Raw genomic sequence first — 26,161 nt, 5'->3', positions numbered from 1 at the left:
CCACACAGCACTGAGCCACTCCTCAGCCTGGCCCCTGAGCACCAGCTATTTATTACCCAGTGTCTCTGGCAGGATTCCAGACCAAAAATCCCAATGTCTCAGCCTGCTCCAGTCCAACCACATGTGGTTGAAAATGGCAGGGAAAGTGCACAAGGACACGAGCTGCCCAGCAGCCTGGCACTGCACAGCCTCACAGCAGTGCCCACGAGCCCCTCTCCCTCCAGGGCTCCTGCTGGGCTTCCCTGATGCCCAGAAGAGTTGCCCAAAGTGGCTGCAGAAAGATGAGCAGATACTGAACCTGCACCAAGTCAGCCAGGAGGCACCAAGGGTGAACCCCGGACACAAACACACACATTTGTACCACTGTGATCACCAACTCTAACACTGGGGGACACACTGTAGAGCTCACTGATTTGACACTGAAGTTTGTTTTATTTTATGGGAAAGTCACACTTACAGACAATTTAATTTGCAGCTACACAGCAAGTAGTGGCAGTGTGCAGTTTGGATGCAGCGACTCGTGCCAAACTTATAAATACACTGTGGGACGGAACAAATACGAATCTAAAATGAACCTTCCACTGGGAATTTGGGTATTTTAAAAACTCACCAACTGCTGTAAATATACACCAAAGGGACACAGCTTCCTTAAGATGTTCTGTGCCTTACTGCCACCAAGAGCAAACAAAGGTTCAACTTGGGGCAGCAAATACGCAAAAGACCAATTCCAGTGTCACAAGGAACTTCTCTGGGACATGAGCAACCTCCTATTAATAGACATCTCCACCCAGGAGCACTGAGTGGCCTCAGACAGAAGTGAAAAGGCAGGTTGTGTCTGTGGCCATGAACTGACCCCCTTTTCCCATCGGCTGGGGGCACGGGCTGGCTCAGAAGTGCTCCCAATACCTTCAGGGTAATAATAACAACACTCCCACTGTGGCTGTCCCACTTGGGCCTTTGAAACCAGCAGCTCTGCCAGCCCTCGCTGGGATCCCCTCCCAGAGACCTGGCTGGGCTTGTGAAGGCTGAACAAAGGCAGCAGCACTGCCCATCACCACCTGAACTGTGACACCTTCTCCAGCTGTCCCTCAAAACCCGAGTGCTCGCTGACCCCTGTGAGTGCTCTGGGCTGGCCAGCAGCCACCAGGTGAGAGCTGCACCCCTGCAGATGCTACAGCTTGCTTTAAGCTTCTGGTGGATCTTGCCATGATTTTCTGTGCCTTAAAAGCAGCAGCAAAAGCACCAATTACAGATGAATGGCATGCTCAAGCATTTGCTTCCACAGAGGAGAGCAGAACATGCTCCTGGTTTTTATGTCAGCTTTGAGAGGAGAGCCTTCCAACCCTCATTCCCTGACCAAGGCTCATTCCCTCACACCCTCTGAGCTACAAACAGCAAACTGATAGTCCTCATTGTAAAGATTCCTCTTACTGTAGTTTCTGCCATCACTGCCCCTGGATTAAAATTTCCAGCCTGAAATGACACTGTGGATGACTTTATGGTCTGCAGACTGAAGGCATCTGGGAAATTCTCTTCTTTAATGAGCATCATCCATAGTCCATTAATTCCTGCAACTGTTCACCTGCACTTGGATCACACAAGTCTGGCACTACAGCAATTATCCTTCAAGAAATCCTGTCATGCTCTGAAATACTATCAAGAGGAATTAGATGATGAGCTGTTCAGGCAGATATTTTTCAACTCTTGTCTTCCCTAAGCAAAATCTGCAACTGAACTCCTGCCAAAGCCAAGATTTCATACTTAACAGAAGGGACAGATGATGCTGTTGCCTGAATTAATATCTGTTATTTAAAATTCAGCAGAGCAATTTTACATATGATTAATATAACATATTTAAATACATCTAAGTGCTTTGCTGAATCAAGGCCTAAAAGAGATTCTGTTGGTGTAAGGGCTGAGACAGAATCTGCATTTAAAAACCATCCTAACAGGCTTCAGTTGTTTCTTCTAAGAGATTGTGAATAAAGATCTACAGTGAAACACCTGATCTCAGGAGATCAGATCACTTTGGCTTCTACCTTACCTGAAGAGAATTCTTTGACCTCTGGAAAAAAGCTATCTGAGGAGCATGGCTTTAGGCAGAATGCTGCAGGAGTTCAGAGATTTGGCAAAAATCTCCTGGCAGAGCAAGGATCTGAGATGCTGAACTTGCTCAGTTACAGCAGCAAGGCTCAGGCATCCAGCACCCACTGAACACAATGAGAGGCAGGAAAGCAGCACATAAAACATGTCCAATGAGTCACCTGCTCTTCCATTTTAACTCTCATCTCAGCTTACTGGTGAAATCTCCTTTTGTGAGGAGATGCTGCACAACTCTGGATCAATGAATTACTGAGGGTTTTTCCCAACGTTGCCAGAACCTCAGAAGACAATTCAGAGATTTACCATCTGAGACATTTTACCAAAAGGTCTAGAGGGGACAGAAGTCTCCTGTGTATTTACTGTGTACCTGAAATACTTTCTCATCTTTCCACATCCATGTGCTCAAAGAGGCAACCACCCTCACTGCAGGAGACCCCAAAAACCCCCATTCCATCCTTACACCCCAACCCTGGTGAGGCTGGAGCCCCCACAGATGTGCCCATGGCTGAGAGTCTGGTTCTGGGTTTGCTCTTACTTACAAGCAACACAAACCCCCCAGCAGTGATGTGATAAACAATGGTGGTGATGCCTCAGGTTTAGCTTTTGTCATTTTCCCATTCTGTGCTGCTTTAGTGTGTGGGGCTGGGCTTCACATCAGGGCATGGTGAGCTCTGTGCACAGAGCAGGGAGACAAAACAATTCCTGCTCCAGCTGGGCACCAAGGACAAATGATCCCAATCTCAGCCCAGGAGCACAAACCCCGTGGGCTGGAGAGAGAAAAACAAGCAGGGTGGGAGTGCCTGGGCTAAAGCTGGGCTGGGACAATGAACTGCAAGGTGCAAATGGAGCAGAGCTGATCCCAGGGAGAGACCCCGTGCCCGGCCGTGCATTTTGGGGCCATTTTGGGTCATCTTGGGGGCAGCCCTGGCTGGGCTCTGGTGCTGCCCAAGGTGGATCCATGGAGGAGAAACTTGGAATAAATCCCTACTTTATTCTGTAGCTCTGTCCAGCCCCTGCTCTGGGGCAGCCCCTCCAGACAGCAGTTTGAGTGGGAAAGGACTCTGGCAGCTCCTGGGAAGGCTCAGCAAGGCAGCACACGCTGCCCTCTTCGACCAGGACACCCTGACAGATGGCTCCTGGCACTGAAACTGAAGATAAACTCAAAAAGTGCCTAAGAAAGGGCTCTGACTCAGGCAGAATTTCCACTGCTCTGCACAACTGCACTTGTCTTTGCTGAGTTGAAAACATTCACTGCCAAGTGATGAAATGAGGCCTTGGAGGCTCCATCACTCATTATCACATTTCAGCCTGAGTGGTCTCCAAACCACAACTTTTCCCAAGGGTTTGAAATATTATTTTATTTATTTTTTAATTGTAGCTGGTTAAGTATTGAGCCCTTATCTAAATCAGATATCTTCAGGTGCAGAGTTATTTTTCTTTGGTTATTGCCTTTTATTTTCTACAACCATTCTATTGAAAGTAAAACTGAAAACTGCTGGAGATGGCCTCAGATCATTCTTGTTATTCACGGGGAAAAAAGACAGACTAAAAACCAGGACAGACAGGCAATTTCGTGCTCATATTCTCACAATTCTAATTTGTGTTGTGGTGGCATGGCCAGGTGCAGGTGCTGGGGGGGCTCTGTGAGAAGCTGCCAGAAGCTTCCCCTGGGTCCAGCAGAGCCAATTCCAGCTGGCTCCAGGACAGACCTGCCCCTGGCCAAGGCTGGGCCCCTCAGTGACAGCAGCAGCACCTCTGGGGACACTTGGCAAGGGGGAGGAAATCCCCCTGGAACTGCAGCTGGCTGAGAGCAGGGAGGGTGTGGGAGAGGAGCAGCTCTGCAAAGCCCAGCCCAGGGCAGGAGGGGCAGGAGCTGCTCCAGGTGCTGGAGCTGAGGTTCCCCTGAGCCCGGGGGGCAGCCCAGGGAGAGGCAGCTGTGCCCCCCCAGCCCTGGGCTCCAGCAGGGACCAGAGATCCATCCCCCCCAGCCCTGGGCTCCAGCAGGGACCAGAGATCCATCCCTGCAGCCCTGGGCTCCAGCAAGGACCAGAGATCCATCCCCCCCAGCCCTGGGTTCCAGCAGGGACCAGAGATCCATCCCCCTCAGCCCTGGGCTCCAGCAGGGACCAGAGATCCATCCCCCCCAGCCCTGGGCTCAGCAGGGACCAGAGATCCCCCTGCAGCCCCCACACAGGAGCAGGGGGTGCCTGGAGGAGGCTCTGAGCCCAGGAACTCCACACTGGAGCAGCTCCTGGCAGGACCTGTGGCCCCGTGGAGAGAGGAGCCCAGGCTGGAACAGGATTGCTGGCAGGAGCTGTGAGCCCCATGGAGACCTGGGCTGGAGCAGCTCCTGAAGGACTGACTGCACCCATGGGAAGGACCAGGCTGGAGCAGCTCCTGAAGGACTGACTGCACCCATGGGAAGGGACCAGGCTGGAGCAGCTCCTGAAGGACTGACTGCACCCATGGGAAGGACCAGGCTGGGGCAGCTCCTGAAGGACTGACTGCACCCATGGGAAGGACCAGGCTGGGGCAGCTCCTGAAGGACTGACTGCACCCATGGGAAGGACCAGGCTGGGGCAGCTCCTGAAGGACTGACTGCACCCATGGGAAGGACCAGGCTGGGGCAGCTCCTGAAGGACTGACTGCACCCATGGGAAGCTCTCAGCCTGCAGAAGCTCAAGGAGCTCACTGTCCCCTGTGGGAAGGACCCCACACTGGAGCACAGGAAGATGTGAGCAGCCCTTCCCCTGAGGAGGAAGGAGCAGCAGAGACAACCTGGGATGAGCTGAGCACAGCCCCCATTCCCCATCCCCCTGCACCACCCAGGGAGAGGTGGAGTAAAGTTAAAAGGAAGAAAGGAGGGGTGAGGAGAAGCTGTTTTAAGATTTAGTTTTTATTTGCCATTATCCTACTCTGATTTGGTTGTTAATAGATTTTTTGGAGCTCTCCCTGCCCTTATCCTGACTCACAGCCTTTCCTTATCTCTTCTCTCCCCATCCAGCTGAGGAGGGCAGGGATAGAGTGGCTTTGGTGGGCACCTGGTGCCCAGCCAGGGCCAACCACCACATAGACACACACAGGAACTACAGCATGGACACAGGTTCAGGCAGAGAGAAGCAATGGAGCTCTCTACTCTGCTGAGACCAGCACCAGTGTGTGCTGTGACCCCTCGCCTAACAAAGGTCATTAATGATCACCCAGTTACCTAAAGCTTGGCTCAACTTAAAACGTTCTCCAAAGGGACATTTGGTCTTAATTCAGAAACAAAAAAGAATAGAGAATCTGCCACTTCTCTTGCTGTTTTGTTCCAGCACTTAATCATCGTCATTGCAGAAAAATTGTCTTTGATTTCCTATTTGAATTGTGTAATTTCAGCCTCCAGGAAAGATTTCTCTTGTGCTTGTCTCTAGTACATAGGAGATCACTTTCTAATGCTGTTTTATGGTTCATGTACTTACAAGCTCCAGCCACATGACCCTCCCACAATTTCAGATACCCAAAATACACTGAGCTCTCATGATCAGCTTTTCTCCAGCCTTTAATCACCTATCTAAGTTCTTCTGGGCCTTCTCTGGTTACTCTCATCCATTTAAAGGTGGGCACCAAACCCACAGCTCAGGATTCCCACGCAGGTCCCAGCAATGTCACAGCATGAACTCCCTGGTCACAAACTGCACTCCTGTGAGGAGTCTCCATTTGGTTGCTGGCCCTGAGCTCCTGCACAGCCCTTTCAGCCCCATTCTCAAGGCTGCAGCTCCCACAGACTGCATGCCTTGCTCCCAGGCTCTGGCTCTCCTGGCACTGTACCAAACCACCCTGGGGTTTCCAGGGGCTGCACAGCCCAAAACAGAGTGAGAATGAAAGGGTTAATGCAACAGCCTCCTCCCAGCTGGCTCGTGTTGATCCTAGTCCAGAGCTGAGCCAGAGGAAAAGCTCTGCTCTGGACTCACCCTTGAGCTGAGCTCTGCTCAGGTGTTTCAGCTGCCCTGAGCCCCTCTCCAGTGCCCAAACTCTCCCCTGCCAGCAGGGCTGTACCAGAGGCTGCAAACAGAAGGAAATCCAAGCCCTTCCCACTGGTGAACTGTCCTGGTGGGGCCTCCAGGCCAGAGCAGCACAGTGAGAGGCTCAGAGACAACCTGGAGCATCTCCCTGTGCTGGGCTGACTCACGGGAAGCGCCTGAATCACCAAATTCCAGAGCACCCAAGGGAGGGGCAGCAGGGCCTCGAGTGGACATGTCTCAAGCTGCCCTGTGGGAGGTGAACACCGGCCACACACACCTCTCCAGAACAGTCAGAACAGCTTGTGATGTGTTTAAATGATCGAGTTGTGTTTGTATTTTGCCGTTGAAATACACTTCTTGTCCCTTATGCATTTTAGTAAGGAACAGTGACCTGCACACAGCACCCCATGGGAGCAAACGTGCAGCCTGAGCACTTGAAAACAACATTTCTGCCCAGAGAGGAAGCTGGAATTCACCCATGCAATTAGGTTGGGTTAATGCTGTGGATAGACATTATCTGATATCCTATTTTGTAATCCTCTGCTAAGCAGGATGCTGCTCACTTTGGGAGTCAGCAAAACAGCTAACCCACTGTCAGACCTGAGCAGAGTCATGAGCAGGCCCTGAGGGTGTGAGATGAGTTCAGCCCTGCAGCTGGTAATGGCCCAGACTCAGTTAGAAAAGTCACTAAATTCTACATTCAGGTTGAAGGTTTCTTTAAACCAGTATTTATCAGTACAAGCCTCAGGAGAAAAGACAACACTTCTCCTGTCAGAAGTGAACTTTACAATGTTGCTCTGATTATCAGCTAATTTGGTTCTATGCCAATGATATTCTACTCTTTTTCTAATCCATAATTAATCTTTTATGAAACAATCTGTGTTCAGCACATTCTGCTCAGAATAAATCTTTTGCTGTGTATCTGTATCATAACAAGATCTTCAAAATCCAGGCAAATATTTTCATATATTAGGAACCTCACTAGATGTGTGCATAAAACAAGAAAAATCACCAGACTCCTGAAAATTGAGCTCTCACACTTCCCTTGAGCTTGGTGGGAATTTGTGAGCTCTCAGCAGTTGCAGACAAGACACTGAGGAAATCTCCAGCTTCAGTTCACAATGCCTGATTTAAGGCACACATCTGAAAATGCTGCCCTGAATTTTCCATTTCCCCTGGCAAAGCAGGATTTCCCCAAATCACACACAGAAACATCTCTTTCAGATTAAAAAGGAACCCTAAAAAGGTCCTGAGAACAGTAAGGAGGAAACAGTGATTTATCCTCTTGCTCTCCCCCACAAAAATAAAATCTTGTAATAGCACAAGACATTTCAACACACAATTTCTATTTGTTCTTGTCACATTCAACCATAAGTGAACAATTTTTGAGCACTGTGCATACATAGAAATGACAAATACACATGCCTGATTAGACTTGCATTTGCAAATAGAAAGTGACAAAAATATGGTTTTGGCCAAACAAATTTTACCTTTTTTCTTCTACAGAAATGATACATGCACATTGCAGTTCCACAAACACAAGTGATTTAAAGCACATAGTGCTTCTGACAGCCAGGCTGAAGCCACTTTGTAAATGCAGCCCTTCAAACACCCAAACACTACTTTTCTGGGCTGCTGCTTAGGAAAACACCACTGAGCACTTACAGATGGCAAATAAAACCCAACTTTTGAAGCTGGAGCCTCGTGTGGGAATTGTGCCTGGGGGAGCAGGCAGGATGAGGTCTCCCTCTGCACACTGGTTGTTGAGGAAGGCCCAGGAGGAGGGCACAGCAGGTGTGACTTACCACAAGAGCAGCAGGTGAAGCAGTTGGTGTGGTAGAGGTTGCCCATTGCTTGGCAAGCCTGGCTGGCTCCATACACACCTTTTCCACATTTTATACAAATACCTACAAAGCAGAAAGAGAATCAGAGTTAAAATCCTCCCCAGCTCCTAAGAACAGCTCCAGGCTGTTGATTCACAGCACTCAGGAGACCCCACCATTGATACCCTGAATCAATGAGCTCCTCACCCTGAATAGATTCAAGTACCCAAGAGAGCAGCAGGCGGCTGCAGTGAAACAAATGCATGGAAATCAACCCAAAATTAAGGGGGGGGCTGGTGTTTCAATGCAGGGAGACTGAGGCTGGCTGCAGACAGAAACCCAGAGGAGGCAGGTGCAGGCAGAAAGGACAGAGAAATCCACACACCCTCTGCAAACAACTCTGCCAGCCCAAGAAATAATTCAGTGAGACCTTCACAACAAAGTGCTCCACCACAGGACATTCAACAACCACTGATAAAACCACAATTCAGTCCAAGCCCAAAAGATTTCTCCTTGGCCCTCTCCACAAACACAACACCAAGCACTGCAGTGAAAGCCACCGGGAAAATGGATCTGTCAGTCACATCTAGGAATTGTTTCATGCCCTGTGAGCAGAGGATGTAACCTCATCAACACAACCTGGCACCTCACAGCCCCAGCAGCAAAGCCTCTGCCTTCCTCCTGGTGCCAGGGCAGGAGTTCAGGCTGGCAGCTGTGCTGCAGTGGGCTCAGAAATCCCCCCTGGCTGCCCACACCTGCTCCTGGGGATGCCAGGGATGACTCCCACGGAATCCTCAGGGGGCCAAAGCACCAGGACCCAACAAGGCAGAGGTCAGCTCTACACATGGCAAACTCACAGGGAAGGTCATGACTTCAGCAAGCTCTACAAAGGGGTTTTTGGGGAATGGTTTGGTTTTGGGGATGATTTAAAGCTATTTCCTCAATGGTTTTTTTTTTTTTTTTTGGGGGGGGGGGGGGATATTTTGCTTTGTTTGGGTTTTTTTTTTTAAGTTTTTTTTTTTTAGAGTCTTTTGCCTGTGCATTTATTTCCACCTATGCATAACCTCTCTAAATTCAAACCAAGGAAGGGAATTAATTCAAAGACCACTGTGGTTTTGTATCCCTATGAAGAAGAACTTAAACTCTGGGGAGTCCATGTCCTCCTGTCACAGAACTGGGACTACTGATATTTCAGTTTCTCTGAGGGGTCCATAAGTCTCTATTCAGTCCTAGCAGAACAGTCCAACAGGACAAGACCAGGGATATTTTTTAAATACTACAGTACAAAATAAAAAAAAGATTTTTTTTTGCTTCAAACAACTCTAAAGAAACTGCTGTGTTCTTCTATTTCTACAGGTGCAGACACAAGCTTGGCATTAATCACTGGCACCAAGAAAACTGCCAATACACCTGAGAACCCAGGAACTGCAGAACTACAAAAGCAGGCTGTTATCTTCCAGAATTCTCCCCTGCTGTGCACATTCCATGTAAGTACATGCAAAATAAAAATGCAAGTTCTGTGGGGGAAGATCAGCATATCATGAACAGGCATCCCACTCTTCTCCTGGGAGACATGCTTCCATGAACTTCCAGGAACAGTGTGAGAGCTTCCCATGGGTGCAGTCAGTCCTGCAGGAGCTGCCCCATCCTGGTCCTTCCCATGGGTGCAGTCAGTGCTGCAGGAGCTGCCCCAGCCTGGTCCTTCCCATGGGTGCAGTCCTTCAGGAGCTGCCCCAGCCTGGTCCTTCCCATGGGTGCAGTCAGTCCTTCAGGAGCTGCCCCAGCCTGGTCCTTCCCATGGGTGCAGTCAGTCCTTCAGGAGCTGCCCCATCCTGGTCCTTCCCATGGGTGCAGTCAGTCCTTCAGGAGCTGCCCCAGCCTGGTCCTTCCCATGGGTGCAGTCAGTCCTTCAGGAGCTGCTCCAGCCTGGTCCTTCCCATGGGTGCAGTCAGTCCTTCAGGAGCTGCCCCAGCCTGGTCCTTCCCATGGGTGCAGTCAGTCCTTCAGGAGCTGCCCCAGCCTGGTCCTTCCCATGGGTGCAGTCAGTCCTTCAGGAGCTGCTCCAGCCTGGTCCTTCCCATGGGTGCAGTCAGTCCTTCAGGAGCTGCTCCAGCCTGGTCCTTCCCATGGGTGCAGTCAGTCCTTCAGGAGCTGCCCCAGCCTGGTCCTTCCCATGGGTGCAGTCAGTCCTTCAGGAGCTGCCCCAGCCCAGGTCTCCATGGGGCTCACAGCTCCTGCCAGCAATCCTGTTCCAGCCTGGGCTCCTCTCTCCACGGGGCCACAGGTCCTGCCAGGAGCTGCTCCAGTGTGGAGTTCCTGGGCTCAGAGCCTCCTCCAGGCACCCCCTGCTCCTGTGGGGGCTGCAGGGGGATCTCTGGTCCCTGCTGAGCCCAGGGCTGGGGGGGATGGATCTCTGGTCCCTGCTGGAGCCCAGGGCTGGGAGGGATGGATCTCTGGTCCCTGCTATAGCCCAGGGCTGCAGGGGATGGATCTCTGGTCCCTGCTGGAGCCCAGGGCTGGGGGGGATGGATCTGTGATCCCTGCTGAGCCCAGGGCTGGGGGGGATGGATCTCTGGTCCTTGCTGGAGCCCAGGGCTGGGGGGATGGATCTCTGGTCCCTGCTGGAGCCCCTTGGGCTGGGGGGGATGGATCTCTGGTCCCTGCTGGAGCCCAGGGCTGCAGGAGATGGATCTCTGGTCCCTGCTGGAGCCCAGGGCTGGGGGGGATGATCTCTGGTCCCTGCTGGAGCCCAGGGCTGGGGGGGCACAGCTGCCTCTCCCTGGGCTGCCCCTGGGGCTCAGGGGAACCTCAGCTCCAGCACCTGGAGCAGCTCCTGCCCCTCCTGCCCTGGGCTGGGCTTTGCAGAGCTGCTCCTCTCCCACACCCTCCCTGCTCTCAGCCAGCTGCAGTTCCAGGGGGATTTCCTCCCCCTTGCCAAGTGTCCCCAGAGGTGCTGCTGCTGTCACTGAGGGGCCCAGCCTTGGCCAGGGGCAGGTCTGTCCTGGAGCCAGCTGGAACTGGCTCTGCTGGACACAGGGGAAGCTTCTGGCAGCTTCTCACAGAGCCCCCCCAGCACCTGCACCTGGCCATGCCAGCCCAGTGCAACACATCCTTTCCAAAACTGAACTGCTTCAGCTCAGAGCAGCATCAGCACAGCCATCAGTATGAGCTGTGGAGTGGGATCAGATTAATTGGGATACTGGCAAGTTTAAGAAAAGCAGTTTGCCTGTACTACAAATTCCAATACTGAAATGGAAAGATCATTCATTAAATCACAGGGTTTATTGGTGTTTATACCTTTAACTCCCTCATTTCATGTCATGAAGGGAGATTAGCTTTTCATTTAGCTAGCTCAACATTCTGGCACAATGTTGCCATTTTAGACTATTTGTCAAATGAAATCATAAATTTCAAAATTCAATACATCCATTAATATTTTTTAAAATCTTAAACCTGATCTCAGAATTTAGGGAAGCAAAAACTGTAATTGTAAGATTAACAGCTACCCAAGCTAAACCTAGAGAGACGCTGCCAGGTCTATTCATTTATTTGTAACCAAATGTTATGGACAACATCCTCTGTGTGCCATGAGTTAAAGGTTAACTGATCAGAGATGGGTGTTGATTACTGTGGACACTGTGCCTGGCAGAGGTGTGCTGTGAGCCAGCAGCTGCAGGAATTCCTCACTCCTGGCAGCAGCACAGAGCCCAGGCCCTGCTCTCTGTCCCAGCACATCCCAGGCTGTGCAGGAACCTGCCCAGGAGGGGCTGCACAGCCCCAGCACATCCCAGGCTGTGCAGGAACCTGCCCAGGAGGGGCTGCACAGCCCCAGCACATCCCAGGCTGTGCAGGAACCTGCCCAGGAGGGGCTGCACAGCCCCAGCACATCCCAGGCTGTGCAGGAACCTGCCCAGGAGGGGCTGCACAGCCCCAGCACATCCCAGGCTGTGCAGGAACCTGCCCAGGAGGGGCTGCACAGCCCCGGGTCACACCTGGGACAAGCCGGTGCCACCTCAGCACCACACCCCACTCCAGTCTCGGTTCACTCTTGGCTGTGGGGACAGAGGGAGCCCCTTCAGAGCCCCCCAGCTCCCTGGGCACTCCTTGCCCACCGTTCTGATGCCAGCCCTGGCAGCTGTTGATAATCTGGCTGGCTGGCAGGTTATGCCAACTCAACTTCGTTTTCCCATCTACACTCAAATGTCTTCTTTTCAAGGAAGAGCAGGAACCCACAGCCTGTACCTCTGGCAATTCTCTCCCTGGGCTCTTGTGCACAAATCTACTACAGTCCAAACTGCTTTGATAAATGCAAGTTATTACCTCATTTCTTTGACACTGCTGCACTGAACCATCAGAAGCAAAGGAAGGATTTATTGTGGAGGCTAAACTTGCACTGGCCTCTCCAAGCAAGTGATTAGTCAGGAGCAGCTGTCAGTTTGTTAACTTGTTTTCTCCAAGAGAGTAGTCATTAACTCCAGGAAGGAATGACCACAGAGATGATTAGCATACTAAAAAAGTGTATGTAAAATTCCAAAAGTGTATTTTGGAAAATATATATGCAGCTGCAGCGTGAGTTTGGTGTGAGCTCATAACTGCCAAGGAGAAGCCCTGATTACATGGCTGCTCAGGTCTGCTTTTCCACCAGCCCCAGCCCAGACTGCACACTGTGGGCTTGTGAAGCCCTGACATAACAGCTACATCACTTTCCCCCCTTCCCCAGATTAAATTCCAAGGCTTGTTAAACCACCTATGAAGAATGTTCTGTTGCAGAGCAACCATGTCTGGTTTCTGACACTTCCCTTGACATGACTTCAGAGCAACTTCTGCCTTTATAGGATTCCTTGCCCCTCCTGAGAGCTCGATTCTGAGCAGTCAGCTGCACCCCAGATCTTCAACACAGCAGCTGCTGTTTCTGCCCAGGTCGTCAGCTCTCCTACAGATCTGGTGTCTTTCCCCAGGAAAATCCATTACAAGATGTTGCATTTACTCACAGTTGCCATGAAGGCTGGCTGGGGCAGGAGCACAGTGTCACAGCAGTCCTGGCTGGGGTGGAGACAGGCTCACACCCTCACAGAGCACTGAACCAAACAGAGCAGAGACTGAACAAGCACCGTGGAGCACAGCAAAGGAACATCAACAAAATGGTACTGGAAGGAGAAGGAGCTCCCAGAGACTCCCTGCTGGACTCCAGCACAATGCCAGTGCTCCCCACACCTTTAACCAGTCCACTTGGCTGAGCTGGGGCACACCAGTGAGAACATCATCTCTGGACACAAGGCAGGCAAGCCCCCAGCCCTGCACAGCCCCAGAGGCACGGCTCCTGGGGAGCTCACACAGCACAGCAGATCCCACTGCGACCTTCTGATGTGTTCAGTGACTTTGCTCCAGACCTGAGACCAAATGCAATGCATTGTAATTACAAAGGTATCAGCAACAACCTATTCTTCAGCCTGCTGGTACTTGTAAGAGTTCCCTGTGCATTACAAGAAGTTCAGCTTGGGACCTGTACATCAGATCCAGTAATGCTTTTTTGGCCATGCCAGCACAGGCTGCTACTGCATACAGACTTCACCAGGCAGCCAGAATTAGGGGAAAAAACCTGCTAAATGCCATGCCTATCATGGCAGATATTTAACCACCTCTGGGCCAGGCTGTGACCTCAGACACAGGTGGAATTCAGCCCGTGCCTGAAGCCATCCTTATGTAACCTAAAAGGTTTAGCACAAATGCAAGAGGAAAAGTTCCATGTGGGCTCTGAGCTGCAGCAGGCAGCAGCTGTGTGAGCTGGGAGAGCCCACAGAGCGAGCCCCAGGGCCAGGGATGAGCTGCAGCTCCACTGCTCTGCAGCCCCACCGTATCTCCAGGATAACTGCTACATGCTGCCTACAGCAGGAAACAACCAAGCCCTGTCATCAAGAGTTCTGGTAAAGCTAAAATTAACAACTAACACATGGCACAGATGACTCCCTCCCTGCCTCTGCAGTGCTGGGAAAAGGGTGGATGAACATCACGCTGGGCCACTGCAAAATCCCCTCTTCTTCTCTCAGACAGGAAAACCATCTCTGCACAAGCCCCACACGAGATTCTGCACACCTGCAGCCCAGCCATGGCACGGGGCAGGGAAATGGACACCCAGGGCCATGGAGCAGGGAGGACAAACAAGGAGGGAAGCCTCAGCCCCAAAGCAGAAGCCAAACAAGAGCAGAGGGCTGTGGAGGGGCTGTGTCAGACCCCTGCAGGTGCTCCTGGCCAGGGGAGGTGATCCCACAGAGGTGCTGCTGCTCCTGTAAGATGGGCTCTGCTGAGAAGCCAGGTGAGCAGGGGAGCCCCAGAGCTGCCCGAAGCCCGGGCAGTTGTGCCCCTGGTACTGCTGCAGCACCTGGGCAGCTTGGATCCAAGAGGTGACTTCAGGGGAGAAAAATGCTCCTTTCCTTCCAACAGCCACAGGAGGAGGGATCTTCCAACACACAGGTCAGCCCCAGGCAGGCACGGGGAGGAGACATGAGGCACCTGCAGGGGAGGAGCCCAGGGAACCCTCCCAGCCTCCCACCGTGGGCAGCTCTCACTGCCAGAAACCTTGCACATGGATCACAATCCTTACAAGGATTCGGTATCTAACATGAAATCTGGTACACACAAGTTACAAATAAGTACCTGGACATGCTCAGCAGCAACACGCTGTGCTAGGAAGGATGGAGGGAATGCCTGGCTGAGCTACCAGCACTGCCTCTGCCCCAGGGAAGAGCAGGGCACACCACAGCTTGAAGTAAGGTTGAAAATGACAGGCTAAGAAAAGTGAGAAATGCTCAGGTAAATGTTTTAGGCTCTCCTGCCAAGCCCCAGCCCATCCACACCTGGCAGCCCAACACCTGAGAGCCATGAGGAGCTGACCCCATCCACGCACAGCCCCAGCTCCAGCCTGGAGCCCCCAGGTGCTCCCTGCAGAGGCTGTGCTGGACTGCACCACGCTGGAGGAGCACAACATCTAACACAAATCACAGCTCCAGCAAAGCAAGGCAAGAAGCAGCCTGTGGACTGTGAAACTTCTGGTGGTCACTGTTAAACCTTGTTGAGATTGCCCCCAACCTTACTTTCGTCCTCAAGGAATAATAAATAAACTATCTAGGCCCTTGAGATATGCATCTGCTGACTTAAAAAGATCTCCATCACTTCAGTGCCTGCCTGCTACAGGAGGCTTTACTCAATTAATACACAGGAGGGATGCATGTGCAGAACCTTACTCAGAAAAATCAGAATTTGAAATAATTTATGGTTGGTTACAAGTGCAGCAAAGTTCACATTCACTGGAAGTTTTGCAGAAGCAAAGTTCTAGGTTCTGGAAAACCTTTCATTAGCTCCACTCTGCCTATTGCTTAACAAGGCTTGTGTGGGACAAAGCAGCTGGGAGAGGTCATGGCCACAAAGGAAGGCACTGGCAGCAGCTCCAGGAATGACAGTGCTGCTCAGAGCACAGGAGCCAAGCCCTCCCTGCCTGAGGGATGAGCACTGCCCGCAGGACTCAGCCCCTCCTGCTCACTCTGAAAGCAGCCACAGGTGCTGCCTGTCCTGCTCTGTCCTTAGCCCTCCTGGAGTTTCACATGCAGGGTGAGTCGATGGGCAAGTGCTTGGGAGCACAGAGGGCCACAGAAACAAGTCACAAATGCCACCCTCCCTGTTCCAGCAGCTCTGAGGCCAGGGCATGTCTGTGCTGGAGGGTGAAGCCAGCTCCAGGCCAGCAGAGCAGGAGAGGCCCCAGGAGCCGCTCTCAGCCCTGAGGAGCTGCTGCAAACCAGAGGGGTTTTGCTGCTGCTGAACTCGAGCCACCCATCACACAGGGCAAGCCCAAAGCCAGCACAGCAAATGCTCACTGCTTCACACAGAATGTGGAATTGCAGCTCTGAGGCACGAAATGACTGCCAGGGTCTGCAGGGCCAGCCCTGGTGCCTCTGCAGAGCCCCCTCTGAGCCACGGCACGAGCCCCCATCCTACCCACCCCCTGCAGTCACACTGCTGCTTGCTTTAAAATACTCACTCACTGCTCTGGCTGCAGTCAGTGCATGGCACTTCCAGGGTAATTCATACTTCTCTGGCATTTACAGAAAAATCTTTTGCCACTGAGGCACTGAAGCAGAAGACAGAGGAGTTCCCCTGGCTGCTCCACGAGCTGTGCAGCTTTGGGCTGCTTTGTCTGGGATTCAGAGCTCAGCTGACTGCTCAAGGCTCATGCTCACATTGACAATCACAGCTCAAGGGGACCTGCAAATAACTTTAGCAACCAAAGTAAAAATAAAGACAGAAAAATTCCTGTTTCTAAAAGTACCTTGTGATGACTGGGATTGTCAAAGGAAGGAGACACACAGCTGGGGAGGAAAAGGAGGGCACCACTGGGGATGAATAACTTGGAGGGAAAGCCTGTAAATCAGACTCTGCTGTCCTACTGCCTCTCCACTGCTGAGCCCCTGAGTGTCCTGCTGTGGACACGAGCCCTCCTACAGCCAGCAAGGCCCTTCAGCTCAAACCACACTCCCTCTGCCTGCAGCACAGTGAGTGCAATCACATTCCCAGTGCAGCCAGCTGAGGAGTGCTGGATTTCCAGCAGTGGAGAGCAAGCAGAGGAGGAGAGACTATGGCCAAAACCTGGAGCTGGTCCAGCTGCTGGCAGAGGAGGACACAGCAGCACAGCCAGAGCCTCAGTGAGCCCAGCACACCCAGCAGAGCCAGCAGAACTGGGCGAGGCTCCTGCAGCTCTCCAGACTCATCAAACACCACCAGCCAAAGCTCCACAGTGCTCCGGGGCAAATTCCCTGCTAGGGAGCTGCTGTGGAGCACTAGGGGCATTCAGCCCAGCTCTGCACTCAAACTGGCAAGGAAGGGGCAGATCTTCACACGGCACATCCAATACTATGGGTAACAGAAGAAGTGGTGCTTCACAGAGGGGGAGAGAAGAGATTTTGCAGAAAACTTGTACTTGGCTTTTAATTATCATGGATACTGCAATTTATACCAGTTGCTGGTTAAAGCAGCTGGGATCACCTGAGCTCTGGGGTGAGAGGCTTGCCCATGCCATTACTTCAGACTTTGGCACAATGCAAGGTCAGACTGTAGACCTTTTATGTTTTATTTAAGCTTTTATTAAGTTTTATTTTCCAGTGACAGGTTTACAGACGTTGAGACAGATTTATTACAGCAAATAAACAATAAACTAAATATTTAGAGCTCATATGGCCATTGTCTTTCCTTCCTGCAATAGTACATTTATCTACATATTGCAGATTTTTTTCTATGTAAGGGACAGCGTTCACAGTACAGAACCAGTCACAAAACCTACTGCACCAGCCCCCTTTTCCAGTTTTGATGTTCTTAGTCACCTTTAGTTTCTGCCTTGGCTCTTTTCTATATTAAATGCGAGTCACTGACACCTCTGTGGTCTTCAGACAAAAAACCTTCTGAGATGACATGGAAAAGACAGAATCAATTTAAATACTTCAGCTTACAGAAATGTGTGCAAGCAGGTGAGAAGAGTGATACTGAAAGCAGGAACAATGCAGCCCAAATACCCTGAACTCCAGAGATGTCAGAGCTGCAGAGCTCAGCTGCACAGAGCAGCCTGGAGACTGCTCACTGCATTCCCTGACGCTGCAGATGAGTCATCACTCTAATATATGGCAGAAAAAGGTCATATATTACAGCTGCCTTCCTATTTCAAATGGGCTCATGATTAAACAAGGAGACCAGTCTAAAAGTTTCCAGGTGCACTTGGCTGTTTTCTCAGATAGCTGTCTATTTCCAGCAGGAGCAGGACAGTCTGGAAAAGGCAGGGAATTACGTAAGCACCATGCCACAAACGGAGCAGCCCCCAGCCCCCCAGGGCCAGCACCCACCCCACACAGGTGCTGACACCTCTCACAGGTCACACCTGCCCCAGCCAGGTCCTTTATGCCCAGAAGCATAAAGAGGTGTGCTCAAACACACACATGCCATAGGTGGGTATGGGGTCGGCTGTCTGTCTCTGCCCCCACACACGCTCAGGATGGTTCTTGCACGCTTCAAAGGACGAGACTGGACTCTAGGTTTTTTCGGTCTTCAGAATTGTTTATTATCTCTTATCTAAAAAGTCCTTTCTCTGCCTGAAGGATCTGACCAGCACGGCAGCCAAAGGCACTCTGCCCACCCCCAAGGCGGCCGCATCTTTTATAACAAAAACTACGTATATCATATTTACATTTTGTCCCCAATACCTCTCATCTTCGTCACCAAGTACACCCTCATCCCAGACCAATCCACAAGTGCCAACACCACTCCAGAAGATGGAAGACAGGAAGAAGAAAGAAGAGCCTGGTGGCACACCCTGATTCTTTCATCTTGTCTCTACAACCCCCCTGTACCAAAACCCCAAAATTTGTGATTCACCCTATAATGATATCTTCCCTTCACTATTTACACCCGAGTGATTCTCGCATGTTCCATTTCCTCATACATCGGTGGCACATCTCTAGATGGATCAAAATCAAGCCACCAAGTGCTTTTGGCAACATTCCAGGGCTCCCGAGCCCCCCAAGGGTTCTCTCGGTAGCTCTGGACATCAGGAGTGATGTGCTGAGCTCCCACAGGTGGGGATTATACCAAGGTAACAGTTAGAAAGCCTGAACTATTCACTTAAGAAAAGCTGGAAGTGACTTAAAAATCTGTCACCTCAGCCCTCTGAACCATGTTTTTTCTCAGACATTTCAAGTCCAGTGACTCAAGGATGCTTTGAGAGCATCAGGAGGAGGAATGTACCTTCCTGTAAGGTACAGGAACAACCATTTCAGAAAGTAATTTGCCATTGGTTTGTCCCACCTTCAGTCCTGAAGGACCTGGCGAGCCTCAGCTTGCCCAGCCTGGTGACAGTGAAAAGCTGTCCCCTCTGAGCTGCAGGGCTGGCCCAGGGAGGTGCTCAGTGCAGACAGCCACACTCCTCCTCTCACACAGGAAGATGCTCAGACTGTAAGAGAAGCCTGTCCTGATCTAGCAAGTTGCAAACCCTTGGGACAGCTGGTCAAACACAGCTCGAACGACTTGTAAACAGGATATTCTAATTTTACCTCCTCTACCTTTGGGAAACAGCAGCACCAAATGCTGTAGATGTGGGCTCATTTCCTGCCTGTGAATCCAGCTGGGGGGGAAAAGTAAAAGTTAGAAAATCAGCATGCTGCCCATGTGCTCAGCTGCTCTCCAAGGGTGACCCAAGGTGGGCAAGGGGCTGCTCCAGGCTTTTGTCAGACTCCTGTCTGCAGTGATTCCTGCAAGAGGGCAACTCTCAGCTTCCCACAACCATGGGAGGGCCTGAGCAGCACCCAGACCTGCAGGAGTGGACAGAGCTGCCCCTCTGACTGACACTGAACCTTCCACTGACATGGGCAGCAGCACAGGAGGCCACGTTCCAGCACCTGGACAAATCCAGCACCTGGACAAATCCAGCACCTGGACAAATCCAGCTTTACAACCCTCAGTACCACAGAAAAAGATGCCACACAGCATAAAGTGCTGATAGTTAACTTCATCTTGATGGGATCTCGGCTAGGTCAGCTATCTCCTGTCTGGACTGCTTTGACTTTTTGCTGGATCAGGTATTGTCAGTCCTGGATCAGGTACCAGTCTGCTCTCCAGCAGCTGGAATGAACTCCAGGGTACCTGGTCTGTCTGGCTAATTCGACACAAATGTGAACACACACTTGATCCACATCCAAGCAGTATGAAGGAATGATCCAGAATGCACAAATATTACACCCAGGACCATCCCTCTCCCCTACTTTGACCTAGACTGTCATCTTGACATCTTGAAACAGGAGCAAAGTGGGTATAAAAGGGCAGAAATTGGGGGAAAAAAAAAAAAAGAAGAAGAAAGAAAGGCACAGTGCTAGTTTTCTCTGAGAAAAAAGGTGTGAAATGGGTATGGTCACAACTCCCAGCTAAGAAGCACAAGCTGAACCTGCTGATGCCCTCAGTTATGAGCTCTCTCCCAGCCAGTGCCAAACCAGCAGGCAGAGCTGGCAGACTGTGTCTAAAAGCACACTTTTTTTTGCCAGCCACCTTTTCTGCTCCCACAGACAGATCAGACCAATGACACACGTGCCTGGCTGCTCTGCAAAACCTGGGCCCTGAGGGACAAACATCCAAGCCACTGACAGCCTGGAGAGCACCTGGGAGCCCCCAGCTGTGGCAGGGTTTGGGCATCCCCTGCTCTTTCAGAGCCTGCCCACTGCAGCCAAAGCCCTGCAGAGAACCTGCAGCCACTCAGCTCAAGTGCTGAGCTGAGAGAACACTCCTGCAAGAGCACTTGGCACAGGGATGCAAACAGGGAAACCCCCCTGGCCTCAGTGGCTCCTGTCAAAGAGCAATTTGCTTGAGGGGGAAGGGATTTCTCTTTGCTCCTGATGCCTGTGCACAGCGCTGGCACTGAGCCTTGTCCTCACCAAGCAGCTGCCACCCAGCACTGCAGGACCCAGCCACACATCACAGGAGTCCCCAGAGCTGCCCTGGGTGCCTCCCCCTACCCACCAACCCCACGGATACAGACAGGCATCCTCTCTTTAGGAGGGATTTTGGAAGATGGACTCTTTCCCAGAAGCTCGATGCCAGACTCCAGTGCAAGTGAGGAACAGGACACGAGATGCTCTTCCCTCCCACTCCTGGCACCCCAACAGCCAAACATCTCTTATTTAGTAACTCACCAGCTCCACCACCCACAGTCAGGAGACAGCCAAGGAGTTGTGGCTGAACTTCTAGCAACTCTTACAAAAATACAACTAAAGCACAGTTGAAGAGCAAACTCCCCTGGTATAATTATTCTTTAAAAGTCTTTCTAGAAAAACAGCAAAAATCACCTCCTCAAGAACTGCATAACCAGGGAAAGAGTGAGCAATAGAAAAGGGTAATTTTTCACTTTGTTAGTTACAGTAAACATCTCCAAATAAATGTGCTCTTATGAATTTCATCAGCCAAACCTCCCTCCTCCATTTTGAAAGGTTACATGAAGTGATGAAATGTTAGTTAATTTATGTGTTAAAGGACTGGCTAAAAAATAACAGAAACCTATAATCTTTTCATAATTACAAGTCAACACTTAACTGATATGAGAAGCTCCATTCATAGCCACTAAAAGGAGCATTCATTCCTCTTTGCATCATCCCTTTACCATTCTGTCTTGATGCAATTTTCAACAGCAGGTGAAACCACTAAAAATTGGAAACACTGAGAAATTTTCCTCTATCTGGTTTTAATTAAAGCACTCAGCAAAACAGAGAAGTGATGGAGAGAGGGAACCCTTTCCACCTCAGCTGCTCCCTGTGACCTGTCCTTGGAGAGCCCCATGCAATGGCACTGATATCAAAGCAGGGGTTCCCACCAGGACCGTGCCAAAAGCAATAAAGGATAATTCACATCTGATTTTGAAGTGTGTGGCAGTTGTTTGGTGCCCTTTTAGGTTCCTCAATGCCCTGAGATCCTGAGAAGTGGGCACTGGGGGGCTGCCTTTGGGAAGCCTGGATGAGAGCTGAGCTCCCCACAGGCTCCCAGCACACAGAGGGACCTTCCAGCAGGCACTGGCTGGGAGCTGGAGTGTCCCCCCAGGAGACCCACAGCCAAAGCTGGCACACCCCACCCCACCCCCTGGTTCAGACACAGCTTCTGAACTGCCCAGACACCGAGGCTGGAGCAAGCCCGTGGGCAGCCAGGACGTGCAGGCAGCTCCAGTGAGCCCGTGATCCAGGCTGCTCCCGATCCATGGTCAGCCTGAGCTCTAGCTCCAGTTGCTGGGGTTTCCTTTGCCAAACACCAGCCTGGGCTCCAGAGGGCCTTGCTGCAGAGCTGCTCCCAGCACTGCATGAGGCTGTGGCTCCCCACGTCCAGGACCTGGCTCTTCCCTGGGCTGAATTCCATGAGGTTCCCATTCCCACATTTCTGCAGCCTGTCAGGGTCCTGCTGAGCACCACCACATCCATCCAGTCCATCAGGCAGCCCTGCATGGGGGTACAACCCACAGCCTGGCTAGGGGGACACTGTCCCATCACTGATGAAGATGTCAAACACCACTGACTCCAGAACACAGACTTCTGAGGTGCACCACTGTCACCAACATGCTTTATGAAAAGTCCTTTCCTTAGGATCTTTTCTCCTGAGAGGCTGAGAGGCCTCAGAAATGAAAAGTAAACAATAATTATCTGCTGCTGTGGAATGCAACAGGTGCATCTGTGATTGGCCTCATGTGGTTGTTTTTAATTAATGGCAAATCACAACCCAGCTGGCTCAGACTCTCTGGTCAGTCACAAGATTTTGTTATCATTCCTTTTTATCCCTTGCCAGTCTTCTGATGAAATAATTTCTTCTATTCTTTTAATATAGTTTTAATATATCATTTTCTTTTAATATAATATATATCATAAAATAATAAATCAGCCTTCTGAAACATGGAGTCAAGGTTCTCATCTCTTCCCTTGTCCTGGGACCCTGTGAACACTGCAATACACCAGTGACTGGCTCCAGCTCAGCCCCATCCTGCTGGTCACACCTGAGCTCAGCCACTTTTCAGTCCCTCTCACAGCCTGTGCTTCACCAGCTTGTCCAGAGGGATGCTATGCTGTCAGCATCAAAAGCTTCACTAAAGCTGAGATCAAGCACCACTGCTCTCCCCTAATTCCCCAAGGTTTTCAGCACAGAAGGCCAACCCAGCACCCCTGAAGCACCTCCTGACTTCCCTGTCTTTCACCAGGGCCAGCTCCAGACAAGCCTTGTGTCTCCTGATATTCCCCCAGGTCAGCTGTCCCTGCCTCCACCCCTCACATCTTACACAAATCCTTTCCACTTCTTGCTTCAGAACCCCTTGCTCACCCATGCAAGCCTCTTGCCCCTTCCTGCAGGTCAGGATGGACCATTCCTGAACCTGGAGACTGCCAGCCTTGAAGAATCAGCCAGCTTTCCTGACCCCTTTTCACTGCTCCCAGCCTACTTCAGAACTCCTGTAAGCCAGTAGAATTCAGAATTTATATATGAAATACTCAAATTCAGTTCAGTCCACAGAAATGCTCTCCCCTGTTGTAGGTACTGGAGAGCCTGGACTTCAGCTTCCAAGTAAATCTGGCCCTGTGTAAACTCACAGCAAAATGACATGGCTAAGTAAAGAGCTACCTGTGAATATTTACACATTAAATGCCTACTTAGAGATTTAACTCCCCACTGGATTTTCTTTGGACTTTAAAATAAGCATAAATGCATTTCTGAGTCTGACCTTTGATCAAAACATTCAAGATCCACGTGTAAATCACTCAGTTGGGATTTTTCCTTCTCATGTGTTAAATCACTACAGCATAACCTAATGCAAACATTCCCTTAATTGCACAAAAGCCCTTTTGGAATCTCTCCTTTCACTGTTTCACCAAGAAAAGGGTTCCTCAATGCTTCCTTGAAAAAAAACTAACAAAGCAACTAACACAACCCACAAAACTTATCTTTTGAAAACTAGCTAAAAGAATTAGTTTAGTTGTTGGGGGCTTTAAAATTTATTTCTGCTTTAAAAAAAAAAATACTAGAGCCTTTGTTTGCAGATGAATGTAACCTCTTCTGTAATTATATCCATGAAAGTAAGGGCAGCTTTTACCAAATCAGTGATGAAATTCTTTACTATGCTTTCTCTGTAAGGTTAAGAGTGAGGTACAGAGTTGGTACTGAGCTGGTGCCTGCACATCCCCTGCTCCTCCCACTGGTGCCTTTGACAGATGAAGGATTTTATAATTCCTCCAGAAGAGCTAATTGTCCCTCTTGGAGAAGGAATCATTGTTGATCCTCAGTTAAAGCAGACTGTGCCTCACTCTGGTGCCAGTCACAGAACATCTCCTCTGCTTGTGTCCCACCACTGCAAGAGAGAGGTTTTTTCAAGCAAAGCAAAAATAAAAAAAAAAAAAACCAGCCCTGAAGAGATCACTCAAAATGGTTGTTCCCCATTGGTTTTCAGCTGGTGGAGCCACAGCTTTTATCCTGCAGTGGAGCCAGTGACTCAGGCTGGCAGGAGTGGCTGTGCAGGGAGGAACGTGCATCCCCTCCCCAGCCCAGCAGCCACAGGAGCGGCCAAGGAGGAGCTGCTGCTCCCTGTCCTCTGCAGCCAGGCTGAGATCCCAGCCAGCCCCAGCCCTTCAGAGCTGGCAGCAGGAGCACCTCCAGCTCAGCCCTGAAATCCTGGCTGTCCCCAGGCTCCAAACTCTCTGTCCCCTGCACGACACCTGCCAGCACTTCATGACCTGATCCCGGAGCTCTCTCACAGAAGAGCATCTGAACTATTTTATTCCTGTGGTGGACTGTCACCTGTTCTGATCTCTGTTCTCCAGCCTGCACAGAACATCCTCATCTCCTTCTTCCCTCCTTTTGATGCCTCCAAGCTTGTGCCCTGCCCTGGGCTGCAGGATGAGCACAAACATGCAGCTGTTTGCTCCCCAGGGGTCACACAGGGCTGGAGTCAGTCTTACTTAATTCAGACCCCGAGACTACACCACCTCCTTTGTTGACTTAAGTCAACTGCTTGGTGAGAAACTGCAAGCTGCATGGTCCAAAAAACTCCAAGTGCAACAGATTTGCAGGCTAACTGGACACTTTTGGACAACATCTGGGCACTTTTTCTGGCTGGTAGCTATTCTTTCAGGGGAACAGTAGTGTTCCAGCAGGAAAGGATGCAGGAAGAACTGAGCCTGCACCAGCAGCACATCCAGCTCCCAGATCTTCCTTCAAAGCAGGAATTAAACTCCACTCTTTAGGGAGATTTTTTACACATGGCTGTCACCTGGGTGTGCAGCTCTTGTCTCTGGAGAAGGGCACACTCTCATTCTTCTCACTGCATTGTGGCTGCACTCCCAATCTAATTTACAACATGCACAAGCAAATCTGAAGTCATGACCTAACATTCCCTCACAGTGCCCCATCATTTGGTTCCCTGATCAAAATGAAAATGGCTCAAATTAAAAACAAAGTGAGTTTATAGCACTTCCAGCTCAGCCCTGGTGCTGGCAGTTCTGGACCAACAGACATTGCCTTGAAATGGCAAAACCCCAGAAAACACTTAGGGGGATGCAAAAACACAGACAAAAGCTTCATAATAAAAGTGAAATAATGCATTTCTCAGAAACTTCAGCAGATATTACCATGTATCTGCCAGAACTCTCAGCAGCCTCCCTCAGTTGTTATTTTTTTTTAAAAATCAAAGCTCTCTCTTACCTTTTCCACATTGTATGGGAACATCAAGTCAGAATCTCCCCAGGTGCACACTGGGGAGCACCCAGCTGCAGTGGGCACTCCCAGAGGGACTGGCCCACTGAAGAGCTGTTCCTGCACACACACACTGCTCATCTCTTCCTCTCTGCTTTGAAATATCACAGCAAAGGTCACAGCAACCTTGAGGACCAGAGCAGCCAAGTCCTCTAACTAGGGTACTTTGTCAGAAAAAAGAAACAAAGTCCTTCCCCCATCTCAAAATGCACTTTTTCTCTGACCTTACAATAATCTAACCCCAGGTTTTCCAATTCCGCCAGTCCAACCAAGCAAAACACCCAGTGATTTCAAAGGAAGCTCTGCCACAAAGGAGTGCAGGATTTGTCCTTCAGCTCAGGGGTTTTGTTTTGTGGGTTCATTTATTTCCCTCTGGTGAGTTACAGAAGCCACTCAGAGTGAGATGTGGTGTCCAGCCAGGGCCAGGCCACCTCATGGGCTTGAGCTGCTCCCTCCTGCCACCCCCATGGGGAAGTCAGACAAAGCTCCTGGAGGTGGGAACAGGGTGGGAAGCAGGGAAAAGCAGAGCTTCACACACTTGGCACACCAGGAAGCTGATTTGCAAGTCTGCACTTGGCACAACTTCAGAGTGTTTTCCTCGGGGCGGGCTCTGTGGATCACCTCTTTCTGGGCTGTTTCTTCCCCAGCCTGGATTCCTTCCAGGTGGGAAAGGGGGCTGGGAAAGCCTTTCCCAAAAGAGCCACCATCACTGGGCTCTTACACAGAATGCAAGGCTGTTCCAGCCTAACCCAAGCCAGCCCTTCTCTTTAGACATTTTCTTAATAGGTCAGGGAGGTTTCTTGGGTTTGCTTTTTTAAAAGGCATGGTCTGGCACTCCAGTCATTCCACCCCATGTGGAATTGCCCCACTGCTCTCAGGCAGTGTGGGATTTGGTGAGTGAATTGCCACATCTGCACTCTGCCAGAAGCTCCTGCAAGGGGC

The 26,161-nt window shown here is 50.7% G+C and overlaps 1 protein-coding gene across 3 annotated transcripts in view; it reads right to left on the bottom strand.

The window, feature by feature from the left end:
- The window catches only part of WTIP (WT1 interacting protein), a 95,155-nt gene that overhangs the window by 55,049 nt on the left and 13,945 nt on the right, over positions 1-26,161 (bottom strand). For all 3 annotated transcript variants that reach the window (XM_059857789.1, XM_059857790.1, XM_059857791.1), the window contains one exon: positions 7,913-8,014. In XM_059857789.1, coding sequence (XP_059713772.1) covers positions 7,913-8,014 — 102 coding nt within the window. The remainder of the gene's footprint in view (positions 1-7,912; positions 8,015-26,161) is intronic.

This window comes from Haemorhous mexicanus, chromosome 12 (genome assembly GCF_027477595.1).
Source record: "Haemorhous mexicanus isolate bHaeMex1 chromosome 12, bHaeMex1.pri, whole genome shotgun sequence".
NCBI classification, from domain to species: Eukaryota; Metazoa; Chordata; class Aves; order Passeriformes; family Fringillidae; genus Haemorhous; species Haemorhous mexicanus.
Note: the sequence above shows the minus strand (reverse complement) of the source record. Positions and strands in the feature narration are given on the sequence as shown.